The sequence below is a fragment of the Volvox carteri genome (assembly GCF_000143455.1).
Source record: "Volvox carteri f. nagariensis unplaced genomic scaffold VOLCAscaffold_1, whole genome shotgun sequence".
Lineage (NCBI taxonomy): Eukaryota > Viridiplantae > Chlorophyta > Chlorophyceae > Chlamydomonadales > Volvocaceae > Volvox > Volvox carteri.
Genome location: NW_003307545.1, coordinates 204,026 through 229,188, shown reverse-complemented (window position 1 = coordinate 229,188; position 25,163 = coordinate 204,026). Strand labels below are relative to the sequence as shown.

The 25,163-nt window shown below is 60.0% G+C and overlaps 3 protein-coding genes across 3 annotated transcripts in view; 1 reads left to right on the top strand and 2 right to left on the bottom strand.

The window, feature by feature from the left end:
• Positions 1-734: 734 nt before the first annotated feature.
• On the bottom strand, positions 735-4,115 carry VOLCADRAFT_54970 (uncharacterized protein; the record flags this gene model as incomplete). Its single annotated transcript, XM_002945577.1, has 10 exons — positions 735-968; positions 1,109-1,302; positions 1,624-1,840; positions 2,043-2,111; positions 2,553-2,654; positions 2,818-2,976; positions 3,155-3,260; positions 3,426-3,545; positions 3,770-3,898; positions 4,033-4,115. Coding segments are annotated over 10 exons (1,413 nt in total), but the record flags the coding sequence as incomplete, so codon positions are not given.
• A 552-nt stretch (positions 4,116-4,667) lies between these two features.
• On the top strand, positions 4,668-10,102 carry VOLCADRAFT_85781 (uncharacterized protein; the record flags this gene model as incomplete). Its single annotated transcript, XM_002945939.1, has 10 exons — positions 4,668-5,233; positions 5,521-5,575; positions 5,788-5,934; positions 6,210-6,513; positions 6,961-7,052; positions 7,404-7,624; positions 7,930-8,159; positions 8,709-8,832; positions 9,086-9,299; positions 9,518-10,102. The coding sequence occupies 10 exons, from the start codon at positions 4,668-4,670 to the stop codon at positions 10,100-10,102; spliced, it is 2,538 nt and encodes an 845-aa protein (XP_002945985.1).
• Positions 10,103-14,942: 4,840 nt separating this feature from the next.
• VOLCADRAFT_85780 (uncharacterized protein) overlaps positions 14,943-25,163 on the bottom strand; it is a gene marked incomplete at both ends in the record, with an annotated part of 12,557 nt that continues 2,336 nt past the window's right edge. Inside the window, 19 exons of the mRNA XM_002945576.1 lie at positions 14,943-15,413; positions 15,610-15,663; positions 15,831-16,001; positions 16,399-16,623; positions 16,861-16,928; positions 17,659-17,800; positions 18,234-18,343; positions 18,632-18,921; positions 19,872-20,145; positions 20,452-20,545; positions 20,816-20,860; positions 21,159-21,316; positions 21,945-22,060; positions 22,489-22,643; positions 22,938-23,000; positions 23,810-23,902; positions 24,330-24,397; positions 24,770-24,894; positions 24,944-25,001. Coding sequence (XP_002945622.1) covers positions 14,943-15,413; positions 15,610-15,663; positions 15,831-16,001; positions 16,399-16,623; positions 16,861-16,928; positions 17,659-17,800; positions 18,234-18,343; positions 18,632-18,921; positions 19,872-20,145; positions 20,452-20,545; positions 20,816-20,860; positions 21,159-21,316; positions 21,945-22,060; positions 22,489-22,643; positions 22,938-23,000; positions 23,810-23,902; positions 24,330-24,397; positions 24,770-24,894; positions 24,944-25,001 — 2,780 coding nt within the window. The remainder of the gene's footprint in view (positions 15,414-15,609; positions 15,664-15,830; positions 16,002-16,398; positions 16,624-16,860; positions 16,929-17,658; positions 17,801-18,233; positions 18,344-18,631; positions 18,922-19,871; positions 20,146-20,451; positions 20,546-20,815; positions 20,861-21,158; positions 21,317-21,944; positions 22,061-22,488; positions 22,644-22,937; positions 23,001-23,809; positions 23,903-24,329; positions 24,398-24,769; positions 24,895-24,943; positions 25,002-25,163) is intronic.

The window sequence follows — 25,163 nt, the reverse complement described above, 5'->3', positions numbered from 1 at the left end:
GTTATTGTACATCTTCCGCGTCTTTCGGGTCATCATAATATCCGCCATTGCAGCTTCCTCATCTTCAGGAACTGCCGTAGACTTCTTTCCTGATCCGTGGGCTGCCTCGGAATCCTTGAGTTGCGCAGTGCGCTTCTTCCGCGGCAGCGTTTCCCCGTCGCCCCCGTCCTCGTCAGTGTCGCTGTCCTCGTCAGCGGGAGTCTCGTTGGCGTCCTCGTCCTGATCTTCATCACCGGAAGCAGTTGGCGCCTCTGGCGCAGCGCGCTTGCGTGACAACCGCACTTCTTTCAACAGCTCAGTGGCGTACACCCTCTCCGCAGCCGCCAAGTCCTCGCCGTCACGGACATTGGCGTCATTACCATCGGCGTTGTCTGCGCCAGCGCCCTCCCCGACAAATTCACTGCCATCAGCGCCCTTGAGGGCAAGGCCGGCGGCGCGTGTGCGAGCAGCACGAGCAGCGTCCTGCAAAAAGGTATACCGTGCAACATAATTGATGTTGCAGGAGGAAATAAATAGTTGCTTTCACAGCAGCGGCAAGCGGCATTAACAAGAATTGGGATGCAGCATATAATCAAGTTGTGGGACCAAGAAGTGACGCTGCCCACCACAATAGGCATGGCAGGCCGGATAGGGTCCGTTCTTATCCTCAGTTGTGATATCACCATCAAGCCACTCCCATAGGTTCGGCTAGATGCGTGCCCATTTGTTACTGAGGGTGTCAAGACCATGGCCAATCACCCAGAAACAGCTCTTACCTGCAGCCTCCGCACTGTCTTAGCAAAATCCGGTGTATAACCATCGTCGTCGCCCTCCCCCACAAACGGCGACAAGTGAGGTGGTGGCACCAGCCCTGGCGCGTACAAGTCTGTTGCCATTAGTACTCGGAAGTTTGCACTGTCAAACACCCACTGCGGCTGGACATACTCCCGAGACAGGAACCGGTGGCCCTGGCGAGGTCGGTCAACAACCTGTACCGGGAACGAAAGTGGGAAACTTAAATCCAGTCGGCAAGCAGCATGAGGATTGCAGACGTTCACATGGGAGAGGTGATCACTGCTGCTCACGCAGCTCAGCTAACCATGCTGCTGGCAGGAAGAATTTGACCCACCTGATGTGTCACCTCCTCGCTCATCTCGCTGTGGGGCGACCCTTCCCCGTCCCAAGCCGCTACGCCACCGAATGACCGGATGATAAGCATGAGCGGTTCGCGGGGCACTTCTCGGCCAAGGAAGAACACCAGTCCGCGGAACAGGTTCCGGCACACGGACCCCTCATCATTGGGGTCCACAGAAGGACCCAGAGCTCCTCCGGCGGCACGTGTCCCAGCGTCCTGGTCGTCAGAAGCAGCGCGACCTACAAGAGGTAGATTGGTTGGTCACAACAGAGACCACAGCAGAAGTGGTCAACACACGTAGTAGAGATCCAGGGCGGACGTGCACCAGCACACATGCACAAATCTTACAAACTTACCCGCAGCTGGGTCATCTTCGTCATCATGGTCGTCATCGTCCTCTCCCAGCAAAGCTACCGCCGCGGCATTCATCCGCCCGCCAGTGCGAGCCGCCGCGTCATGCTTCCCCGATTTGGCATTCGCCGGCCCCTGGTCATCTTCGTCGTCTCCACTGCCCGAGTCGAGGACCGGCGCGTCATCGCCATCGTCGTCTGCCTCGCTGTCCTCCTCATCCTTGTCTTCGGGCTCCGCGCCTTCCTCGCCTTCGTCCTTCTCCTCCACTCCGACAATTTCCCGCAACCGCGACTGAAGGCTCTCAATGCGCGCGCGCATCTTGGCGTCATCGACCGCAGGTGCAGCGTCGCCATTGGCTTCCGTCGCAGCTTTAGCCTCTAGCGCTCGATCCCCTTCGGCCACGTCACGCACGCCAGCGATGTCCTGCAAGCACGAGACAAGATTAATTAATATCTTCATGGCTGACAACAATCAAACGATGCAGACCGTTGCACGAAGAGTCTAGTGACGAGTAGACCAGCCTAGTGGCCGAGCATACGAACACAAAAAACAATTAGAGGACCAACTGAAGATTCACCTTCATGATTCCGGCCAGCTCCGCAGCTGCCTCCTCCAGCCGGGGATCCAGGAGAGGTGGGTAGCGCAGCTGTGGATGGGCAAGAGACACAAAGACCGGGGGGAATGAAAATCATTTCCGGTACAGGAACAAAAGCCCACTCGATGTGTCCATGCTGACCCAGCTAATCAGTCGATATACATCTCTTGTGTCAGTGTAACTATGACTTTAAACTGTAAATTCATCAGGAGCTGCTGTTTCCAGAAACTGGAAACTTGCGCAGCTCAGGACATAAGTTATCATCACCCACAAGAGAGAGGCACGATCTGACTGCCAACCTGGACTGGATTGTGCAAGGGCAAATATGGACAGATGGGGTTTCCGGCACAGACGAGTAATTTGAAGATCGTTGCAGCAATAATAAGACAATCAACGGCCGCTTGCACGAAACCAGAAGACCCACGTTCTGCTCAAATAGAAAAGGGCTCTATCGATACAGCCATGACGGCGACACATTAGATGGCAACCCACCCCAAGGACGTGGTAGAGCTTGAAATTGACGAACTGCAGCAATGTATTGTAAAACTCCAAGAAGGTGAGCATCACCTTGTAGTCCACGTCCGTAGGCAATACCTGCACATTATCCGAAAGCTTCAATGATTACGTTGGTGCGCATGGCGTGCAGCGTTCATTTGTCATGCGACTAGCATAGCGGAACATTAACTTATACACCCACGGTTGCTTATCCACGGTTGCATTGTCGCTACGCGCGCAAGCCTACCACGTCCAGACCCACCTGCGACAGCGCATGCGGCACCAGCCAGGTGACGCTCTGCCCCAGCACCTCCGCCTGGAAATAGTAACCCTTGACGCTGACGAAGACGCGCCGAAGGGAACCGCTGCGGACAATATACGCTTGCCACTCCAGGGCCAAGCGGCGTGACGTGTGAACTGCCTGGATGTGGAATGATGGGGAGCAGGATGGGGTCAAGATTCTAGGTTCGGTAAGCACACCATCGGACAGGCATGTACTTGGAACATGTGGAAGGCCCGCAGAAATACGGTCCTAAAGGTGGGCTGGCTGCAGCGGCCGTTGGGTCAAGCGTAAGGCTTAAGGCACTAGCGTGCTGCACCTTGGGTGGGATGTCGTACTTGCTCTCGGCGGGCAGGGTTGCGAACAAGTGCACCATGGTAAGGGCATCGTCCAGATCTCGAAGCGCATCCACGAAAGATGGATACCTGCAACATGTCAGGGAGGGTAGGCGAGGAATGAACGGGTGATGGATTCAAGTCCCGCTGACCAGATGGTGAGTATTAGGAACCCAAAAGAGACAGAAGGACGATATAGTTCATCAATAGAACAATTAGAACGCCAAAATTCAGAATTCCCGCACTTCCCCTCACCTTTCCTTCACCAGATGATCTAGTCGGTACGTGGGTTTCAGATGCATAAGACGCTTCGCTAAGTCCGCATTTTGCTTGGCGCGCGCCTTGCGCACTTTCTTCTCATGGGCCTTAATATTCCTGGGGTGGTGCAAGGGAGGAACAGGGAAGGCAAGCGCAAGCTCATACGCAGGACAAGAACCAAGGCAACCAACTGCAACTACCCCTTGCAGCTCCAGGCGAGTAGACATCTGAAGCAACATAGAATGTAGCTTCAACAACCGCAGCCGCCACTGGCAATTGCAGCACCACAGCCGCCAACTTGCAGCCGCCTTTGAAGGATGAATTGAGGCCAACTAGCTCACCTGAAAGTGTTAAGGAGCGGCTCATGAGCAAGCCAGTTAATGTCCTTTGCATGGTAATAGGTCTTGTTAGCTCCCTTTGGTTTCTTTTTAGGCTCGCGGGGGTGAACGCCCTTTAAGATGCACAAGCGCCTGCACGAATTGGAAGTCCGCGACCAGCAAGACTAAAGTAAGCGATTCAAGTTGAGTACATTACTGAGAAACCAGGCGGACAATCCCGTGAACAAGTTAAAGCAGTGCAAGGGAAAGCGACAGCTCTTGCCCACCTGAACTCTGATAACCGCAGTTGAAGCTTTCGGACTGCTTGCGTACGCGTTATGTATTGAGCGGCATTGCCCGCCTTGCCCTGCGCAGAGAGTGCATTTGCTCCCGTTCAGACAACGCCGCCGCCAGGCCAAGCATATCAGCGCCGTCCATCCTCATAAAAACTGTTTCTAATCGCACCTTCTTAAGTTTCTTGCCCATCGTGACCTCGCCGGGGCAGGCGGCGCCACCGTCCCGTTAAGCTTGCGATGGGACTGCCAATTCAAGCGGATAGGCCACGATGCTCAGAGACTCAAACCAAAACTTACTATTCAGAAGTGACTTCAAGTGCATACATGCGAATAGCTCGGTAATGTTGCGGCCCGCTTTTTATGCGTTCCGTATTGGGCCCCTCGTTGCATGGGACGAAACTCTGAATGGTGTGGACAGACCTGCGTAGGTGTTGATGGTATGTTATGCAAGGTTATCATTGCTGCATTTTTTTGTTGGTCCAAGTGCTTTGTGAAAGGGACATCAACAAGCTAGGGTCTCTCAATTTTGTTCTCTCAGGTGTGGAACTTTGTACATGTGTCCATAGGTATTCCTCGGTTCTGATTACTTCTGTCAGCTACCGGACGTGCGCCAGAGCAGGGCGGCGATGGCGCCAACCGCGACAGCTGCTGCCTCGCCCATGGCCTCTGCCTTAGCAGTGCTGGCTTCATGCAATCTCAAGGAGCTACACCTCAAGCGGGCTGACGGCAGTCGCATCCTGGACACGCTGCACGCAACCTGCCGCGCTGCGGGGCTCATCCCCCCCGGCACACCCGACGGCACCCCGCGGGAACGCTATATGGCCGTCTTTGACGCGGCCCTGAACGGCGGCCTTGGCTGCTGGATACTGGATTACGTCGAAGTGGTTTGCGCCGACCGACACCTTACCTCCAACGATCCCTTGGAGGTCTACCTTTTGGACGGCGGGTTCGTCAAAGCCTGGGCGCAAACCTTCCTGCAGCGCGCCGAGCAGGCAGCGACCTCCGCATTGATCAGCGATTCCTCCTTCCACTCCTTTCAGTCCAACCAGCTGCAACAGCTGCTTGCACAGACACGCGTCCTCGTGTCCGTACTGCGCTCGCTGGATCGCATCCGCGCCGTGGCGGCAGGCGGCACGACGGCCCTGGCCGCAGCAGCTGCGTCAGGGCCAGCAGCTGCTGCCGTACAGGACAGGTGGGAACCAGGCCAGGTCGCCGGGCGCCCTATGCCGACAGCCCTGTTAACTTAGGGTAACCCCATGCGCACCCACTGACACTCTAACCAGCGCCAAGCCTTGTCAACGTCGGCCATTTCCTAGTTGAGACTTCTGCCTTCGTCCGTCCGTTCATCATATTTTAACTTCTCACCGCTGCACCGCTGCCCAGAGCCCTACGTTCCACCCTTACAGACAGATACATAGACCTTTCCCTTGTGGTGCTTCCCCTCCCCCGTGCTCCCGACTTCCTTCGTCGTGCCCCCAGATACTCGGTGAAGTCGGAGCTGAAGCAGGCGGTGCTACTGGAGCAGGCCTTCCAGGTGAGGCCTTCCGCGGGGCAGCACACGGGGCAGCCCGTCACGCGGTGGTGTGGACGTGGTGCGGAGTTGCTTTAGCCAACTGAGCCTTGGGCGGAACTGGCGTGGATGGCACGCGCGAGGAGTACCGGTACATTTTTTAACATGTCTATTGTATCCACTCGCACCCACACTCCAGAAAAGGACATCCCCGTTTACATCCCATGTGTGTACAGGTGATGGACTGGTGCTCCAGGCAGGGTCTTGCGGGCCCCCGGGGCGCCCCGGGCCGCTTCGCCTCCTACGCGGAGTGGTCCCGGGCGGTGACTGCACGGAGGTCCCGGGCAGCCCCCAGGCCGCTGTTCCTGGACTCCCTGCTGCAGGTGCGGCGAGGAAGAGGCGGGGAAAGGGGGAGGCAGGGGGCCAGAGGAAGCAAAGCAGGCAACGAACGAGGAACCAGGGGGCCATCGGGGGAATATGTATGTGGAGGGGTCAAGGATAAACATGCGGGAGACATCCAACGGAGGAGGGATGGAGAGGAGATTGCCGTTCATGGCCCATTGCCGGCCGCAAGCTGCCCAACCTTGACCTCGAGGCCTGGGTGATGTAACCTAAAACCCACCCACCCACCCACCTCCGTGGCCCCCTTTTTTCGCAGTCGCTATCGCTATCTGGCGCCTACCCCTCCGCCTCCATACCCCACATGCTCCACACGCTGCTGCTGGTCGTAAAGGACGTGGATCCAGCCACGTGGGCCTCAAAACTGGCGTTGCTGTCGTATTACCTGATGGATGCGGGCGTCCTCGATGGCGCCGATGTCTCCGCGGGGGCTGGTGGCGGCGGCAGTGGAGTCACTCCCCGGTTAGAGGCCGCTCTGGGGGACTTGCGGAGGACATTTCGGTTGTCAGCCGGGGATGTGGGCGTGTGGCAGTGCTATTACCTGCTGGACTGCACATCCCCAGGTACGACGGTTCTCTCACATTGCATGGAAGCTATGTGTCGTGATGAAGGGAAGGCAAGCGTGCTTCGGCCAGGAGGGGGGTTTGGTTTGGTTTTCGGTTGGTTTTGGGGGTGGCGGAGTTAAGAGGGGGAGTGTTTGGGGAATTGGGGGGGGCGGATGCCGTGCATGTGCAGCTGCAGGGGGAAAATGAGGATTATGTAGCGAGTGTCCTGATAAGGCCGGGAGATGGGGAAAGGAGGCGCGGTGGATTTGAATTTGTTTGCCAACAATGGTGCGGCGGCTGCCATTGCAACCGCTGTTGCTACTGATGGTTTTGCTGACCACTGCGATGTGTCTGGGGCCCTCCCACACTCTCCGTTGCTCCTTGCGTATGATTCCCACATCCCTCAAACCCCCAGCCCAACCTCCCCCTCCTCCTCCCCCCCCCACCAAACACACACACACACAGCAACCCCCGGGTCTGAGGACCCCTACCTGGCCCGCGCCTGTGCCCTGCTGCCCGCGTACGTGTCAGAGAACACTCCCTTCGCCTTTGTTGAGGTGAGGATGGGTGGTGGCTGCGGTCCAGGCGAGTGGCAGAGGCAGGCAGGCGGCTGTGGGGCCTGTGTGTGTGTGTGCGTGTGTGCGTGTTGACAAATGGCCGATGGTGTGTGGGGCCTGAGTGGTGCTCGGCCATCCGCACATCTCTTGACCTACGGAGGCCCCGTGGCGGCCCACGTCCCCTCGCCCTGAACTGTACTTACTGCTCGCGGACGTAGTAGTAGTTGTTGTTGTAGGTATTACAGCGAGCTCCAGACCCCAAGGGAATATTTCCCCCCCCCCTAGGGTAGTAGGGGGGCCATCGGGGGCCATAACGGACAGCCGTGCACTGCCCCACCCCGTATCCCCCAGGCTCTACTGGCACTCGGTCGGCCCGATGTGGCGCTGGCAGTGGACCGGGGGCAGTTCGGAGCGGCGGGAGGAGGAGGAGGAGGAGGAGGAGGTGGGGGGTTGACGGCAGCAGCAGCTGTGACAGGCGCGGGTGATTCAGGAGCCACTGGCGCCTCTGCCTCCTCCGGACGCAATTGCGGCTCGCTGTCCCAGGCCATGACGCTGCTGGAGGTCCGACTCAGGTTGGACACAGCTGGACTGCCTGACTGGCTGAATGACAACCACCACTGCACACACACACACACGCGCGCGTGCGCGCACCCTTCGGTTTGGACCCGGGATTACCACAGCCCACACCCACCCTTTGCTTCTTGCATCACCATCATCATCTACACATCCCCTAAAGTTCTTCCCCTTCGACACCAGCATCGTCAGTAGCTATCGAACACCAGCATCAACACCCGCATCAACACCAGCAGCAGCATCGTATGATTCCCACCCCTCCTGGTCATGGTTGTGGTTGTGTGTGGCCGTCCTCATGTTGCAGGTGCGGTCTCATGACGGAGGCCTTCATGTCGCTGAGGCAGCACACGGCGGACCTGGCGGCGCGGGGGGAGCCCCTGGAGCGGCTCAGAGAGCACACCAGGGAGCTGATCAGGAGGCTGGCGGGCTGGGCGGCGGAAGGGGACGTAGCGGCGGCTACGGAAGCGGCGGGTGGTGGAGGTGGAGGCTGTGGTTGGCTCAATCGCCTGACGGAGCTGCCCCTTGATGCGAACGGTGGGTGCCAACTAGGTGGCGAACTGTGATGTGGCCACCGGGGCCCCTTGTAGGACTCTTGTTTCCTGAGCCTTGAGGGTTCGGTGCGCTGCCGGTACGTTGGGTTGGGCACCCGCAGGCGTACCACCATCTGTATCACCGCAGAGACGACGGGTCCCCCTCCGGGGGGGGTGTTAGCATGTCTGCAGAACTCATGGCGTGCTTGCGCGCCCCTCGCACTGCCTGTCTCTCGCTCGCTGCCTGTCTCGGTGTGAGGTCTGATTGGCGGTCCGTGTCGAAATGGCGGTGGTCCTCCTCACCCCTCGCTCTCTGAGGCTGAGGGCTTCCGTGATTAGCGGGAGTCACCCGGTCATCATTGCTTTGGATTCCAACAGCAGCTGATGCCCTTAGGACGCGTCGGCAGTACTGATAATACTTACCTTCTTGTACACCATATGAGTGATTCACTTGGCCCCTCTTCCCCGTCCCTGCATCCTCTGTCTCTCCCCCCCACCCCTTCTCCCCTCCACGCCCCCCTCCATGTCCCTCCACACCACGCCCCGGTCGCAGAGGAGTTCGTGTTGGTGGAGTGGCTCACGGAGCAGGCGGAGGCGGGGCGCACCGCGGGGGCCTTCCTGCCGCTGTTCTTCCTGCAGAGAGGCAGGGTCAGCGAGGCGACGGCGGCGTGGAGAAAGTGAGTTACAAGTTACAAGTTCCGCACACAAGTGGGGGTGTGTCCGTGAGTGGTGGAGGATGGTGCATGGCGTGGGAGGCTGCCATTTTGCAGGCAGCCGGGTTGGAAGGTTCATTGCCAAGAGGAGGGCAATTGGGACGGGCCAGGGATGAATGAAAAGACGGCTGCATTTCCGTCCCTGTTTCGCTTCCCAATCCTCCCAACTCTCCCAATCTCTAACGCAGCACCAATTCCCCAAAACCTGCACACACAGATGGTCTGCTCGCCAGGACGTTCTTGCCAGCGCTGGCGGCCGGGCCCCCTCCGTGCCCTCCGCGCTGCTGACCGAGCTGGTGTCAGCCGCCCTGGATGCCGAACACGAGGCTGCACTGCCCGTACCGCTGCGGAACGTCCAGGTGGTGGCACCTGACCCCTCAGCCGGTGCTGTCGCCGCGACGGCGCCGCTGACAGACCTGGCACCGGGTCAGGTGTGTGGGTCGGTGGGTCGGCAGGGCAGAGGCGGCAGAGGACCTTGGGGTGGGGAGGGCAGAGAATAGGGTTGTGGGTGGCAAAGGGGAGGGAGGGGCCATGCAGGGGTTAGCGGCGGACTTTGCGGAGGAGGGGTGAAGGTAGTTACGGACATTGCCTAAACTGAGGGACACAGCCACAGGCCTAAACCGTTTCCCAACCAACCCCCAACTACCAGGGTGCCGTATCGATCCTGGCGGGCCTGGTGAGTCAGACTGCCCCCGACCAGCCATTGGCAATACTGCCGTTCCACGGTACGGAGCCCCCCCCGCTCATTACACGCGTCGTACAACCGCCGGCGACGATGTCTTCGGTAGAGACGCTGACGCTGACGCCGGGCGGCGTCAACATAGCCGGCAGCGGCTTGTGCGGGAGCGATGTATTCACGCAGCCGACGCAACAGCAGCAGCAACAGCAGCAACAACAACAACAATCGCATGCGCCATTCGCGGCGATGCCCCTCCTGCTGCCCAGTACGGCACCATTCCACACGCCCCCAGCCACGCCTGGCCCAGACGTGCAGGGGTTGTACGGGTCCACGCAGCTACTTGGTGGCGGTGGCGGCGGCGGCGGTGCTCTCGGGCCTCTTGGGACCGTCCACGGCGGCGGTGGTGGCGGTGGCAGTCTGCTCTTCAGTGTCGGCACTGGCGCCGGAGGAGGCGAGCGACCGCCAGCTGGCCATACCGCTGGCGGCGTCGGGGTCGGCTTCGGTGCTCGGGCTTTACGGAGCTTCAAGCGCTCTAAGCCCAACGACTGGCTATAGCACCGTACTGAGCCGTACTGAGCCGTACTGAGCCGCATATGTCCACATCACATTAACATGACATGACATCACATCGCATAACACCTCAAGCTGTCATGGCATATCGCTTTCTTGACAAGCAACTGGAGCACGAGGTTGGTTGTAGCGCTGCTACATTGCACGTACATACGCACGTCACACGGAACCGCCATGTCATCAGGAAGTGGGGTTCAGCGGGGGTTGTCAAGTGACAGGTGACATGATGGACAGAGGCGGTGCCATCGCAAGACACATCTCCACCACCCACCACCCGCCCTGGAATTTGACCTAGCTGTGCTTGTGGGGCGTGGGGGTGGCGGGGGTGGTATTAGGTATCTATTAGATGGTCGCGGTGCTGTGGTGAGTCACGCAGATGGACAGACAGACAGACGGACGGACGGGTGCGGTCACAATGACGTATGACGCGATAAAATATATGACGCTTACGGGGAGCCTGATGGCCAATGCCGCCTGATGGATGACGTGGGGGCCTCGAGAGCAGGCAGGGCTGTAACCAAGACCTGTGCTGGCGTCTGCCTTGAAGGCGGGTTGCCCCTACCTGTATTAGCCCCTCTTTCTCCCCTTCCTTTTGTCATATATTATTGTGGCAAGGATGTCGTACTGTACGGTGCCATGGCGTACCCGTCGCCGTGCCTCCGGGCTGCGACCTGGGTCGTGCAACCGCAACCACAACCGCAACCCGGCGTGAACAGTTGAGCGGTGGGGACTTCCGCCTAGGCGGCCGGACACGGGGTCCCAGGAAAGGGAAGGGAAGGGCGTCGGGAGGTAACCTGGACTGAGTAACAGGATGAGGCTCCCACATGCTTCCTTTGAAGTCGGAAATGTGGGCGGAGGAAATGGGAGGACCAAGCTGTGCTGGGCACTTTAGGTGCGTGGCAGCAGATCTCGGTGATTCGATCTCCAACTGACGATTATGCATCATTTCATATCCCGGTTGCTCAAGCTCAGCGCGTTTCCGATTGTGGTTGAGACGATTGTTGGGTTGGGCTTGAAGCAAAAAACATTTTCACGTGCAGCATAATAGTAGCATAGGCCGCCAACATAAACAGCAACACCACAAAACACTCACCGCCCTACACGTCCCTGCTAGCAGAGTAAGCCTACTATGCGGCGCTCCCCCTAGGGATTTAACGGTACCGCCTGATGCGGCTACAACCAGCACTTGATTGACATGTGGCAGCAATTCCGTAAGCAACGATGTGGCATGTGCGGAATGTGGACAACGGGCCGTCGACATGTACCGTACAACAAGAATGGCCAGGCCGGCATAAGCGAGACATTTTGTGAAATGCGGCATGGAAGCACATCCATCCAGTAATATACTAATCGCCCCCACCACTCGTGCATCCATCCAAGACCCCTACTTGCTACTAGCTTCAAACCTCTGTGGGCGCCCTTCACGTGTTCGAAATGAGGGTACGTTTGCGCACCCAGGCATCCAAGCGCGCCATACCTTGTGTTGTTTTACCTTAGCGTGCTCCAGCTCGAACCCTCACCTGGACTCACCCGGGTTTCGAACTGCGCGTGCTCCAAAGAATTATAACAAACGGACGAAAGAATGGCACGCCATTGTCCCCTGGCTCTGGTGGTCGGGAACCCGGCCGTGGGGTCGGGAAGTGCGGAAGTGGCCATTCCTACCCCTGATACTCCCCCCCCCCAACAATGTACAGCCCTCCAACTACCGCACACATGCAACGACCCATGGGTCAGGTGAGCTCCTGCTCCACGAAGGAGATCTAGACTGACGGCATAGGCTGACGCGCGGCTAATATGTGACCGCAGGCCCATCCCTGGCTTGTACGCGACCAACGACGTCGTTATGTACACCTAGAGTAGTAGATACAGGGCACCGGCCTGGGAGAGGCTGGCGAACCGCACGGACACATACGGATGTCCTGCTGGGGATCGATTACCAAGTCCATGAGTGACTATGAAACGAGTGGCATTGAAAACACGAAAATCCAACATGACGATGACATCGCGCAGCGATCTAGTTGCCGGCCGTAATGCCACCAACAGCCACCAACAGCGACAACAGAACGTACGACGGAACCAGACGATGTCTCCCGAGTTCTTTCCTTCAACTAACACTTATGCACGGCAGCAAGGTCACTCCCGGTAGCCCCCGACTGCGGGCAACACCAGCGGATGCCAGCAATAGGGGATAACGGGCATTGGTGCCGTCTCCAATTTACGAACGACGTCGCCAACTTGGGAGGTGGAGCCCGTAGCACCCGCGCGCTTGCTGCGTGACAGGGCCACGTGCAGAGGAAAGCATGTTCCCTATGGAGGCGGGCCCTCAACAGCACCCTATGCCGGTAGGGGTAAACTCTCTGTGTCTTGTTCAAATACCAGGAACCGAAACACAGAGGCCCGGAAGCCTCGCCAGTCCGCTGGAGGCTGTACGGCTGTACGACTGGCCGACTGGTTTGATCCTCCTTTGACGAACATGGCGCCTGTGTATCGGTTCATCCCCTACTCCTTCATCACCGTCGCATCTTGTGCGGCCGGAGTCATGTACGGCCGCTGCCATGTCATCACAGGAGAGTATTTGTAAGCATTCAATTACGACGTATTGGGTTATCTTCCTCGGCTAGCTAGGTTGGGAATGGGGGACCCCGGGAAGGGGAGCTAGTGCATATGAGCATACATGCAATGGCATCGAGGAATCCGCATGGAGGAATCCGCATGGAGGAATCCGCATGGAGGCGTCCAGTGCCTCAGGCTCGCACGGCGGCTTGTTCAACGGCTATCAGGCGCGTTCGGCTTCAACGCGCGCACGGTGGTTGTTTTGAGGCTCTGCCGAGCACGGCGCCTGTTTCGAGGCTTTTAGGCGCGCACGAGGCCTTAGATAGTGAGCGCCCATGGTGCTGGGGCCTCGCCCCTGGTGCTGGGGGGCGTGAGAAGGGCAGCCGTCGGTGTGGGGCGTGAGAGGCCGTAGCCCTTGGTGCGGGCCCGTGGCTCAGAGTTGGTCCGGGGCGTGAGAAGGGACAGCCCTTGGTGAAGGGAGGTCCTGATTGGTTGTTGGGTATCACCGCGCGTGGGAGACCAGCCAGGCAAAGCGCAATGGATCAGTGCTCATCGTACGGCATGGGACCCGGTCCACCCCGTGGGGGTTTCAGTGGGTTCAAATTCCACACTGACTAGGAACGTGGTTTCGTACTGCCTATGCCATGCCTTTGCCTGGGTCAAAGAACGTCCGGCTTGTACACTCGGAACGTGGACTCATGCATTAGCCCCACAATAATCTGGTGGGAGGTAATTAGACTCCCCGGGCTGTGTTGGGTTGCTCCAGGTTCGACATGCTTGCTGTGTCGACCACACTCTCACTGTCACGCAGCAAAGCCTCCTTGCTGTACATTCTCGACGCGTCATCAAATGCCCCGCTGGCAAAGAAAGCGCGGCGCCGTGGCTGGAATTCCACATGACCCCAATCCAACGGGGACCATAGTGTCCCTTTTGTTGTGCGAAGGGCAAATCGTAACGGTCAAATCGAAGATCGTCGAAGATCGGGTAACCGCTGCTGGAGTGCAGATCTTGTGGCGCAGTGAGTAGCAGAAGTACCAGCAAGAGGAGTACTAGTAGCAATGATAGCAACAGTAACAACACTCGGGCGCCCGCACTCCAGTGGCAAGCAAGTCGCTACAGCAGACATTAATCCACATGCGTTTCCATCACTTCGCGTTCGTAGCCCCAGCTCGTCACACAGCCCTGCAAACAGCCATGCAAGTTTGCGCCTGATGGACTACAACCGTCCATTCGGCAGTACAACACCTGCCCCATCGACTACCTGCTCATCCAGCGGATAGCCTACTGCCCGCTCTTGCAAGGCCAGAAGGCACAGAGCAGATGCACGATGGCAAGGTGTTACGCGCGGGGTAACAACTCTGAACGGCCGTGAAAGGAGGCTGTTATTGCACCGCGGCGCACAAGCACAGACGAGACCCTCACCCCCCAGAGCCACTCGCGGCCTCTTTTATCAGGGCCTCCCGAGTAAACTCGCGTCATCCCAAGTACCTTTAGCTCGGGCGCCTCTCGCTCCGCCATTCCGGGGCCTCTCCGCCCGCCCCTCACCTTCAGCCCCGGTCTGTAAACCTACAAAGCCCCACCGCCTGGCCTCGTGTTGCAGACCATGCTGTATCCCCGCAGTAACATAAAATGGATCTTACGAGAGCTCTACCGGACACCAGCAGGCAGCAGTTCCCAAGAATACAAAGAACCTGGGTACATGAATGAACTCCTAGGAAAAACCTCCTCGTAAAGCGGAACTGCAAACATACCCTGCGACATCCGCCACCATGCCCGGGCCAGCACGCTTCTGTGTCTTCACTCTGCACTCCTCTATACCCTCCCCCCTACCCTGTTGCGGACAGCTGCCGCCTTTCTTCTCCCCTTCCCCCAATTTCAACTGGATCCACTAGACCCCAGACCAGCTGAATCGGCAAGGTCCTCGCTTTGCTACCTTTCTCGTACCTAGCAGAGAGCACTCCGAACAGTCCGAACAGTCCGAAACATCTTGTGGTAGCACGAACAAACAAAGCGCACATTTCGAATACACTGTGGATATTCCATTTCCGATTATAAGAGGAAAAGCTAAACCTACAACAAAACGCCTTCTGCACAACGCCTCCTGCCGTGGGCACACCTTTTCAGCCCCACGCACCCTGTAAGAGCCTCCCCGACTGCAACCCCCCAAACTTAACTTCCATGTGCTTACCTCTCCCCTCCTGTCAAAACACGCATCTGGAACACACCGCTCGTACCTCACTCCCTCCTCCTCAGTTCCATGGCATCACCCACTCTACACGTCGGTACCACGCAGCCGGACATTGCTCAGCCGGTCGCGGCGAGCCGCGGTCAGGCCAACCATGCTACCGGAGCCGGCGCCGCCGCTGCCGTTAACGCCAGCGGGTGCAGTACCGGGCCCCTGCCCCGATCTCCCTGACCCTCCCAATCGCAGCACCCACACCGCCAGGAGCAACACCATCAGCGCCAAACAGCCCAACAACATCAACACCTGCAACCCGGTCAGACCCAGCAACAGCGCCGACCCTTGCGGTGCCGTACCGTCAGGGTGGACGAGCAACACCGTTCCGCTGCCGCCTCCGCTGCCGCGGCGGCCTCCGCTGCCATCCGCGCCATTGCCACCGCCAGCGACCTTCAGCACCAAGTCAAGCGGCGTTGAGTCGCCGCCATCTACCGCCGCCGCCGCTGCGGCAGCGGGTTCGGCGGCCTGGCGGCTGAGGGTCTCGTTGCCACTCTCCAAAAGGTCCTGTGAGTGAAGGAGGGAGGGGGGGAGGGAAAGACGAACCACGAACGAGTGAAGCTGCTGCCAGGGCAAGCGTGTACCAGACGTAGAACTGACCAAAAGGGAAGGGGGGAGAGAGGAGGAAGGATGGATGGATGGATGGATGGATGGAGAGGGTTCACCAGTGGAACTGGCGGCACAGGTCACCCAACAACCTCACCTCGGTGGGGACTATTGTGCACATGGCGCTCAGGTGCCAGTGGACAGTCGCGGACTGCAGCATTCAAGAGGCACTGGAGGGCAACCTCTTGACGCCTCCTCCCGACCGCCCTTCTTCTCGCCCCCCCTTGTGATGATGTTCCCCAGGACGGGAGAGCCCCGCTCAAGTCGGCGATGGCGACTTCCTCCCGTCGGACACACAGACACCTGATACACACCTACCTTGCAGCCCGGGTCGTACGGCATCTTCACGCAGGCCGCGTTGGGGAAGCACGTGGGTTTCGGGTGGCTCAGCACGTACGACACCTCGGTGAAGTTGTACTCGGCGGGCGGGCGCCGGCTGGGTGGCGTGAAGTTGTACAGCGGCGTCACGTACGGCGTACTGAGCTTTACCTGTCCCAAGGAACGTGCCAAGGGCGGTATGAGCAGGAGGAGGAGGCGGGGGAGAAGGCGCGGTGCAACACGGTTGAGAGGGAGAGTGTGTGTGTGTGTGTGTGTGTGTGTGTGTGTGGTGGGGGAAGAGATACCCCCGCTGCATCCCTGCTTACCTTACCTGGCAGCCCTCCTGCTTCCCGAATGAGGCACTCATGGTGACGACACAAGGTGACCACCAACCACCCCGAAAAGCCCTTCAGACCTCAACCGCCTGACGCGCTTTGCTCCTGTGCCGCCTCGAGTCCCCATCAAACAACATCGCCGTGATAAATGCATTTCAAATATATTGTTTTGCTACAACACACCCCGACATATTCCCCTCATCTCTTCTTCTCCTCCCACCCCCACATCCCACCGAGTCGTCCAGCAGCCCCTGCCCCTCCTGCAGGTCCCCCTGCAGCCGGGCCAGCAGCCGCAGCACCAGGTCGTAGCAGTTGTGGCTCATGTGGGAGCGGTCAAGGCAGTTGGAGTCGGAGAACACCACCACGTGGCCACCAGACGACCCGTGGGTCACTCCAGCCAGGTAGCCGTGATGGCCGCTACCGGAGCCGCCGCGGCGAACAGCGTGGTTCAGGGAGGCCTGCGTGATGCCAGTCAGGTCGGGCCGGACCGCGGTCGGTCAGCCGGCAAACGGAACCACAGATTACCACAGATTTGTGTAACGTGTATTGGCACCCTTGCTCTTCATGCGGCTCATCATAGGCAGGCAGGCAGGCAGGCAGGCAGGCAAGCAGGCGGCACTGCCCCGCGTGGTCCGGTGCTCGGGCGGTGTGCAACAAGGCGCATGCCGCCGCGTACGGCACTAGTACTGTCGTACCTTGTGCAGCCAACCCCCTTGGGGCACCTTGGCGATGTCGGACCCGAAACTGATGACCAGCCGCATACCTGGTTGGGGGGGGGGAGGGGGGGGGAGGGGGGGATATTAGGGAGGTGTGGAGGTGTATACGCAGGGACGTGTGTAAAGGTGGGCAGATGGGAGAGGGGAGAGAGGGTTGAGGGAAAAGCGTAACAACGTAATTCACGCGTGGGGTCATCGGCGGCGCGCTCATACACACACATACATACACATACGCATACATGCAATACATGCATACATACATACATATGTATACATACATACATAAACTGTGTCTCATTTTGGCGTTAGCGTTTCCCCCCTCAACTCAACGGCCACAGACTGAAAAGTACAGACAGATAGACAGACATCCACACACAGAGCGAGATCACAGGGGACTAATAAACTCGATACAGTGCATACAGGCGATAGAAAGGAGTGATCAGATCACGGGGGCGCCCAGGTGGTTGGGGCCCACGGCTATCCGCGGCGGATGCTGGGCCCCATGATGGGTCACCCACCCGCGGAGCCCCGCATGCACCCCCCCGCGTGCGCGCACGGATCAACACTCAGGCACTCGTGGCACCCGGCCGGCTCACCCAGCGACGCACCACCACACGTCCCACATCCGGGCCCCGGGAGAAGGGACAAGACAAAGCCTCAATACCCCCCCGGGGACAGCAACCCCCCACCCCCCAGCTGCTCCACCTCTCCCACCCGCGCCCAAAGGCCCCGGAAGGCCCCGTCATCGTCATGATGACCCCCATCCCACCCGCCCACCTGCAAGATTGGCCATCCCATGTACGACAGCATCCCCCAGCGCTATGCCGTACGGTTCCAGCAGGTCATTGAGTGCGGGTACGTTGGCTCCCCCCGTGGCGGGGTTCCACCAGCGGCGAGTGTTGTCGTCGAAGAAGCGCATCTGTGCAGCGGGGGGGGGGGTGCGGCATGTGCGACCGTCCGTGAGGGTGGGTGTGCATACATCTGGAACACGAGGGGTGGAATATCGCTCACAACACGCCATAACAACACAACGCCTGCGTGTGCACGCATGTGTGTATGTGTATGTGTATGTGTATGTGTATGTGTATGTGTATGTGTATGTGTATGTGTATGTGTATGTGTATGTGTATGTGTATGTGTATGTGTATGTGTATGTATATGTGTATGTGTATGTGTATGTGTATGTACATAAGGGGTAGAGGGAGATGAGGTGTGCAACTGCGAGCATGCCAGGTATCACCGGCTGCTCGCCCAGGCCCACCCTTTTCCTCAGGCCCCCCTTCCCCCCCGACCGATAACTACACACACACACACACACACCGATGTCCCTGCCCCCCCCCTCCCCCCCCCACCTGATCCAAGGAGGCCAGGTTGTACCAGTCCGCAAACACCAGCAAGTTCAGTCCGTACTCGGACACCGCCTCATGCAGCGCAGTCACCTCCTCGGGGTACCACTCCTCCTCTAGGAGACATTTGGGGTGGGGGGGGAGGGTTGCAGGGGGGGATGACAGAAGTGAGGTGGGGACTGGTTTGAGGGTGACCGTGTGATAACTATCTGAGCCGTGGATGAAGTGGGGCCCAGTCAGCTAGTAAGTCAGTCAGTCAGTCAGTCAGTCAGTCAGTCAGCTAGTCAGTCAGTCAGCCAGTCAGTCAGTCAGTCAGTCTGTCAGTTAATGCCCATCCGTACACCTCCAATGAGGGGTCTCCGGGACACACCACCAACCCCCAACACCCCCGCCCCCACCCCCACCTGAGTCCACTACGAGCAGTGCGCCGTACTGTGTGGGGTCGAAGCAGGTGGCGGGTGAGCCCAGCACCTCCAGGAAGTAACCCCGGTCTCGGAGCGTGTTGTACAGCCCGTGGAAGTTGGTGTGCAGGTGGTCCCCGTGCCAGTCCAGGATGTCGGACTTGACGTCCAGGTTGTCCCGGGGCAGGTAGGCGGGGGGGTACTTGAGGCTGTGGAACTGGTCCCACAGCACGCGGCGGGAGCGGGGGGGCACGGGGCCGATGCGGGCGCGGAGGGGAAGACTGACCTTGGACCTGGCAGGACAGGGGGAAGGTGCGGGGAAGGGCGGGGGCCAGCAGTGTGTGCGTGCTTAGGCCGGGAGCCGTTGACAGAGGGGTGACGGAGGGGACAAGGGCGCGTCCCCCCCCCCCGGGGATGTTGGGTGCGGGATGTGGGGGGGGGGGCGATTGGAGGGTTGGGGGATGGGGTGATGCAGGCGGGCAGGGAGCGGCCAGCATGGGTTGCTGGGACTCCACCCCACTCGCCCCACTTGTCGGCCCTTGAGTCCGGAGTCGGAGCCAGGGCAGGGCGGGAGCCAGCAAGCAGGGCAGGGCGGGAGCCAGCAAGCAGGGCAGGGCGGGAGCCAGCAAGCAGGGCAGGGCGGGAGCCAGCAAGCAGGGCAGGGCGGGAGCCAGCAAGCAGGGCAGGGCGGGAGCCAGCAAGCAGGGCAGGGCGGGAGCCAGCAAGCAGGGCAGGGCGGGAGCCAGCAAGCAGGGCAGGGCGGGAGCCAGCAAGCAGGGCAGGGCGGGAGCCAGCAAGCAGGGCAGGGCGGGAGCCAGCAAGCAGGGCAGGGCGGGAGCCAGCAAGCAGGGCAGGGCGGGAGCCAGCAAGCAGGGCAGGGCGGGAGCCAGCAAGCAGGGCAGGGCGGGAGCCAGCAAGCAGGGCAGGGCGGGAGCCAGCAAGCAGGGCAGGGCGGGAGCCAGCAAGCAGGGCAGGGCGGGAGCCAGCAAGCAGGGCAGGGCGGGAGCCAGCAAGCAGGCTGGAGCGGCCCCTCCGATGCCCCGACAACACACCCTCACAGCGCCCTTCCAGCCCCGCCAGCCAACACGTCCGTACAAACCCACAAACCCACAACACCGACCAACCAGCTCTCCACACGACTTCCCCACCCGGCCCCCACCCCACCCCACCCCACCCCACCCCAACACATACATGCATACGTACATACATACATGCACCCCCCAGTCACACCAGCCCCTCCCACCTGCGCGGCGCCTCTTCTCCTGGTCCCGGCGGTGACACCACCACCGCCTCCACCACTCCGTTCGCCACCCCCTGGTAGGCCGCCCCCCCGGGCAGCACCCGGATGTACAGCGCCAGGAACCCCGACCAGGGCCACAGCAGGTCGCTCCACTCGAACGTGAGGTGCAGCAGCTGACCCGCCGGGTCGGTGGGGCGCCACACGGGGGGCCCCTCCAGCCAGCCCACCACACCCTGGCCGTTGAGCAGTGTGGCGTTGAACATGACGGGCATGGCGCCTGGGGCATTGAGGCGGGGGGGAATGGAGGGAGGGAGGGAGGGAGGGAGGGAATGGACGGACAGACGGACGGATGGATGGATGGAAGCATCCCAAGATGAAGTTAATGGTAATGATGATGATGATGATGATGATGATGATGATGATGATGATGATGATGCGGCAAAAGGGTCAACTGCCGACACCCCCAAACGACACCAAACTGCAATCCGCCAGGCGAAGGGAGGAGGGGACGGCCACCTCGCCTCCAACACGTCTCAATCAACACCCCGCCATCCGCCACCCCCTCGGTCGGTCAGCTGCTCACCCGCATACAGGTACTGGCGGCAGAAGGGCCACAGGTATGGACAGTCCGTCAGGTCCAGCTTGGAAGGGATGACTGACGCGCGAGGCGTGTACGACTGCAAATTGTCGTGTAAGGCACGTACGACATGTGCGGCGGGACGGTGGCAGATGAGGAACATACAAAAGAAACACTCTCTGATCACACACACACACATACACACACACACACACCATCTCCAGGTTGCTCGGCGGGGGACTGCGGCGACGAAGAGATATGAACCTTCTTCTTCCGCACCACCTTGTTGCTCTGGCTGGCGGTTCCAAAGCAACCCCACTGCCCTGCCCTGCTCATCCCACTGCCCTGCCCTGCTCATCCCACTGCTCACCTGCAATATGGCCATGCTGTTGGGCAGGTTGATGCGGCCACTGCCCTGCGGTCGCACAGGCATACAGATATTCATACGCACGCACACAGCGGCAGCGGCGGTGGAGGTCCACCGGGGTGCAGCCGCCGCCGCCGCTGCAGCGGGGCCCCGTAACCGAGAACAATAATGTCCGCAGCAGCAGCAGCAGCAACACGACAACAAAAACAACAACAAGAACGACGAGTAACGACGATGGCTCTGATCGTCCTCAGCTCGCGGAACGGCACCTCGTGCACACCGCCGCCTTCGCACACTGCCATACATCGCAAAACACTCTTTCCCCTCCCCCCGGCCCCGGCCATACCTGCTCGTATATGTTGAGGTTGTTGAGTCTGACCGCGCCCTCCACCAGGGCCTGCTTCATGGACGCCGGGTTGAGCAGCTCCCAGCGCCGCTCCTCAGGCACGGTGGACGCCAGCAGACACACCGCACCCGCCACCACGGGGGAGGCCACGGACGTACCTGACGGACCGGGGGTGAGGGAGGGGGAGAGGGAGGGGAGAGACGAACCACGAGTGAGTGAAGGTGATGCCAAGGAAAGACTGCTGCGGCAGATATAAAGGAAGGCATAACTAACCAATCGGCGGTTGAGAGGGAGAGGCAGGGGGGAAATGCGTGATATGCATGACAGCCAAAAGCGAAACAATGTCCAAAGACGCCCAAAGCACCCAGCGTGGCAGTTCCTGAGGGCCAAGACGCAACTGCCCCTAAAAGGGGGTCGGCGGTTGGGAGGGGCATATGCGGACGGGGGGCGGTGGGGCGGCCGGCGCGGCACGGCAAGAGGAGGAGGCGGCGGCGGAGGAGGAGGAGGAGCAGGGATGCACGTGCAGCAGAAATGGATGGGAGGCACTGAACTGTGCGGGCGGGGCTCCATGTGCCGCCCCATGTGGTGGAAGCGCAAGAGAGAGGAAGGTAGGTACAGTTCTTCTTGCTCTCTCCTCCTCCCCCCGGCTCCACTTCCCTCCCTGTTGGTGGCGCCCCCTGGTCGAGTCGTCCGCAGTCTCCCTCGTTATCACCCCCCCCCTGATGTTAAGGGCCCCCCTTCCTCCCTCCCCCTCCTCCCGGCCCCTGCTCCCTCCCGCCCGCCCACCCGACAGCGAGCGACACCCTCCCTCGATCTTGGATCCCTGCACGTCCTTGGAGTACGCCATCACGTCGGGCTTCACTCGGCCGTAACCCCGAGGCAGCTCCCACGTGCTCATACCCCTGATGAACCCCCGGGTGCGGGGGGAAGCGGGGGGAAAGGGGGGAAGGGGGTTGATGCCGGGAAATGGGGGCAAATGGGGTGAAGGGGGGAAATGGGGTGACGGGGGATAGGGGAGCGGGATGGGCCCCAAGGAGGGGGAATCCTGGGGAGGGAGGGAGAGGAGGAGGGGCTTTGGAGAAGAACAAATAATAAACTGGTAATTTAGTTAATTAGTTGCGTTGGTTACAGCGCTCGCCAATATCATCCGCGATCCCGGGGGGTAAGTTCCCGTATGCAGTTAACCCCCGTGGGAAGGTGGTGTGCTTGGCTGACAGACTTATAGGCTGAGTTTCGGGGGGCGGGTGAGTGGGTAGGGGGTGAGATGGGGTGGGATTCTAGAGCTAGGCAACCCGCCCACGTGGGGGGCAGGTTCCGGGCCGCACCCCACCTGCTGCTGAAACTGGCGATGTTGTCCCAGTTGTCAATGCCGCCCACCCCGATGACGTCATTCTGGTCGGCGGGGTTGTTCAGGGTGCCGTACAACGGCCCGTCATTGCCGATGGCGCTGACCAACAGAATACCGTTGCTGGTCACCTCCAGGACCTCCGGAACGTGAAAGTGTGTGTGTATGCATGTGTGTATTGGGGAGGGGGAGGGGGGGAGGGGGGATCATCCGGGGTGTAGGAAGCAATGGGTCCACTGGAGACGTTCAAAGAGGTGAGGTGAGGGTGGAGAGGTCAAGGGAGGGGGCAATATGGGGTCTAAGCCAGGACGTAGAGAATACGCCGCGGGGAAGGCGGGGTCGTGGTTCTTTAATTACCAGCTACAGTGTATCACCACCATCTCCACCATCGCCTCAACCCCCATCACCCTCAGGCCCCCACCCCTGAGCCGCACCTTATCCACAAATGGCTGATCCAGATAGTCAGGTCCGCCGATGGACAGATTGATGACGTTGATCTGTATATTGTACGACACGGTACGGCATGTTGCGACACAATCGAAGAAAGCATATCGCGGTACATAAAATAAACAGCTGGCAGCTGCCGTGCAGCTGCGATGTAATGCTGCAGCACTGCCGTCACACAGTTCGTACCCCCTAGGCCGCCAAGCGCTCCGCACCTCCCAGTTCACCTACCTGTGTGTGTGTGTGTGTGTGTTTTCATGTATCTCTTTTTGTATATCGATCCGCATCACCTCACCCCTCCATCTCACCCCACAACAAAACACGTAGCGACCCGCAAGTTGGCGTAATGCCGGTCAATAACTGGGAGGTGGCCCCCCATCTTATGGACGGTGTAGGACGTGATAAAATTAACTTGCGAGCTGACCAGGAACTAAGTTGAGGCGCCGTTGATCCGCTAGATTTGGTTGGATGCTGGTGGTGAGTTGCTGAACCCAACGAATACATTCTGAAGTCGGATGGGGTGAACGGATTAGGGTGCCCCTCTCGCAGGGGAGAGCAGGGAACTGCCACTGGTGAAGCTTAACCACCCTGTAACAACATCAACTACCCCCCGGCCCCCCCCACTCCCCCCACCAGCACCAGCACCTGTTCTGCGACGGACGCCTCCCGGAAGCGGCGGAGGGGAGCCGGGAGCACCCAGGCACCCAGCCGCCTCTGACCCCCTCCCCACAGCCCTCTGAACTTGCACCAGCATCGAATCCCCGCCGGTCCACTCAACACTTCGCTGCACCCACCATCACCACCACCACCACCACCACCACCAATCCCCAAGTCGCTTTTTTCTCTCTTCGCACACACACACCTTGCAGCTGTACTGCCTTACCTGTACGACAATCGCATAGTTGAAGGCATCAAGGAACCAGCTGGTGTACGACACCTGGTCGTCAGTAAACACCTGTAGTTTTAACCCCCGGGGTGCGAGGGGGGGGGGCAGGGACGGGACGGGAGGTGCGGGGGACAGCGGGAAGGGCTGACGCGGCTGCGGATGAGGGGGTGGGATTAAACCCTGGAAGGGTGTGGAGGGGAGGTGCGGGGTGGTGCCCCGCCGCGGCATGCACGCATCCCCAACACACCACACCAGCCCCACCCGCTAGGCCGCCCCCCCGCCCCGTCACGGCGCCTGTTCGATACTTTCAAAGCGACCCAGGCCGGTCTCGCCGCCCCCCTCACCCCACCCTCACCCCCCACTACCACCCCCCATATCCCCCCGCCCACTACAACCCGGTGGTCTGGTGTTGCTGTATCTCACAGTCTTCCCCCTTTAGTCCCTCCCTCCGCCTCTCCCTCCTCTCCCCATGTCCGTATCCACGTCCGCACCCCACCTTAAATGTGTAGAGGTCAACATCGGGGGCAAACCCCGGGCACTGGCTGTCCTGACCTCCCACCACACCTGAGGCCCGGGCGCCGAGCGGCCCGGGGCGAGGGAGGCGGGCGGGGGGGGGGATACAGAGCACTTTGGGTGGTGCTTCAGGCGCATGCCGGCGGCAGCTTCGACCCTGTTTGATGGTCCTCCTTGCACCATCATCATCGTTAGCATCATCGTCATCGTCATCATCATCATCGTCATCACATGATTCCCCCCTTCGTGCCCAAGCACATGGTGCGAACATGACCCACACATCAACCCTCGTACGCCGACGACTGATACCCAGCTCCCTTCCCCTCCCTCCCCCCCCCAACCCCTCCCTCACCCCTTGCCATCAGTTTCACTCGCTCGTGGTTCGTCTTTCCCCCCTCCCCCCCTCGCTCATCCCCCCCTCACCCGCCACAAAGGACCCGTGCCCCAGTCCGTCACTGAGCGAGTCCTGGTGGGTCCAGTTGGTCCGCTCCCGGATGTTGCGGCATGTGGGGGTGGCCCCGGCGAATACCCGTGTCGAAGATACCCACCTACAAGGAAGGAAGGAAGTACACAGCAATACAACAACAACAACAGCACCAGCACATGACGATGACGGCGGTGACGGCGATGACAACAGCATCAACAGCTTCAACAGCTACAGACGCCGCGTTTGTCAGTGGCAGCAAATGCAAGGTGTCGAGGTGGCTGCCCTCGCGCTGCCAAGCTCCCCTTCGCTCTACAGAAACACAGACACACGCCCACATACAGATACAAACCCCGCACCCACCCGCACACCCCCCCTACCCGCACCCCCTCC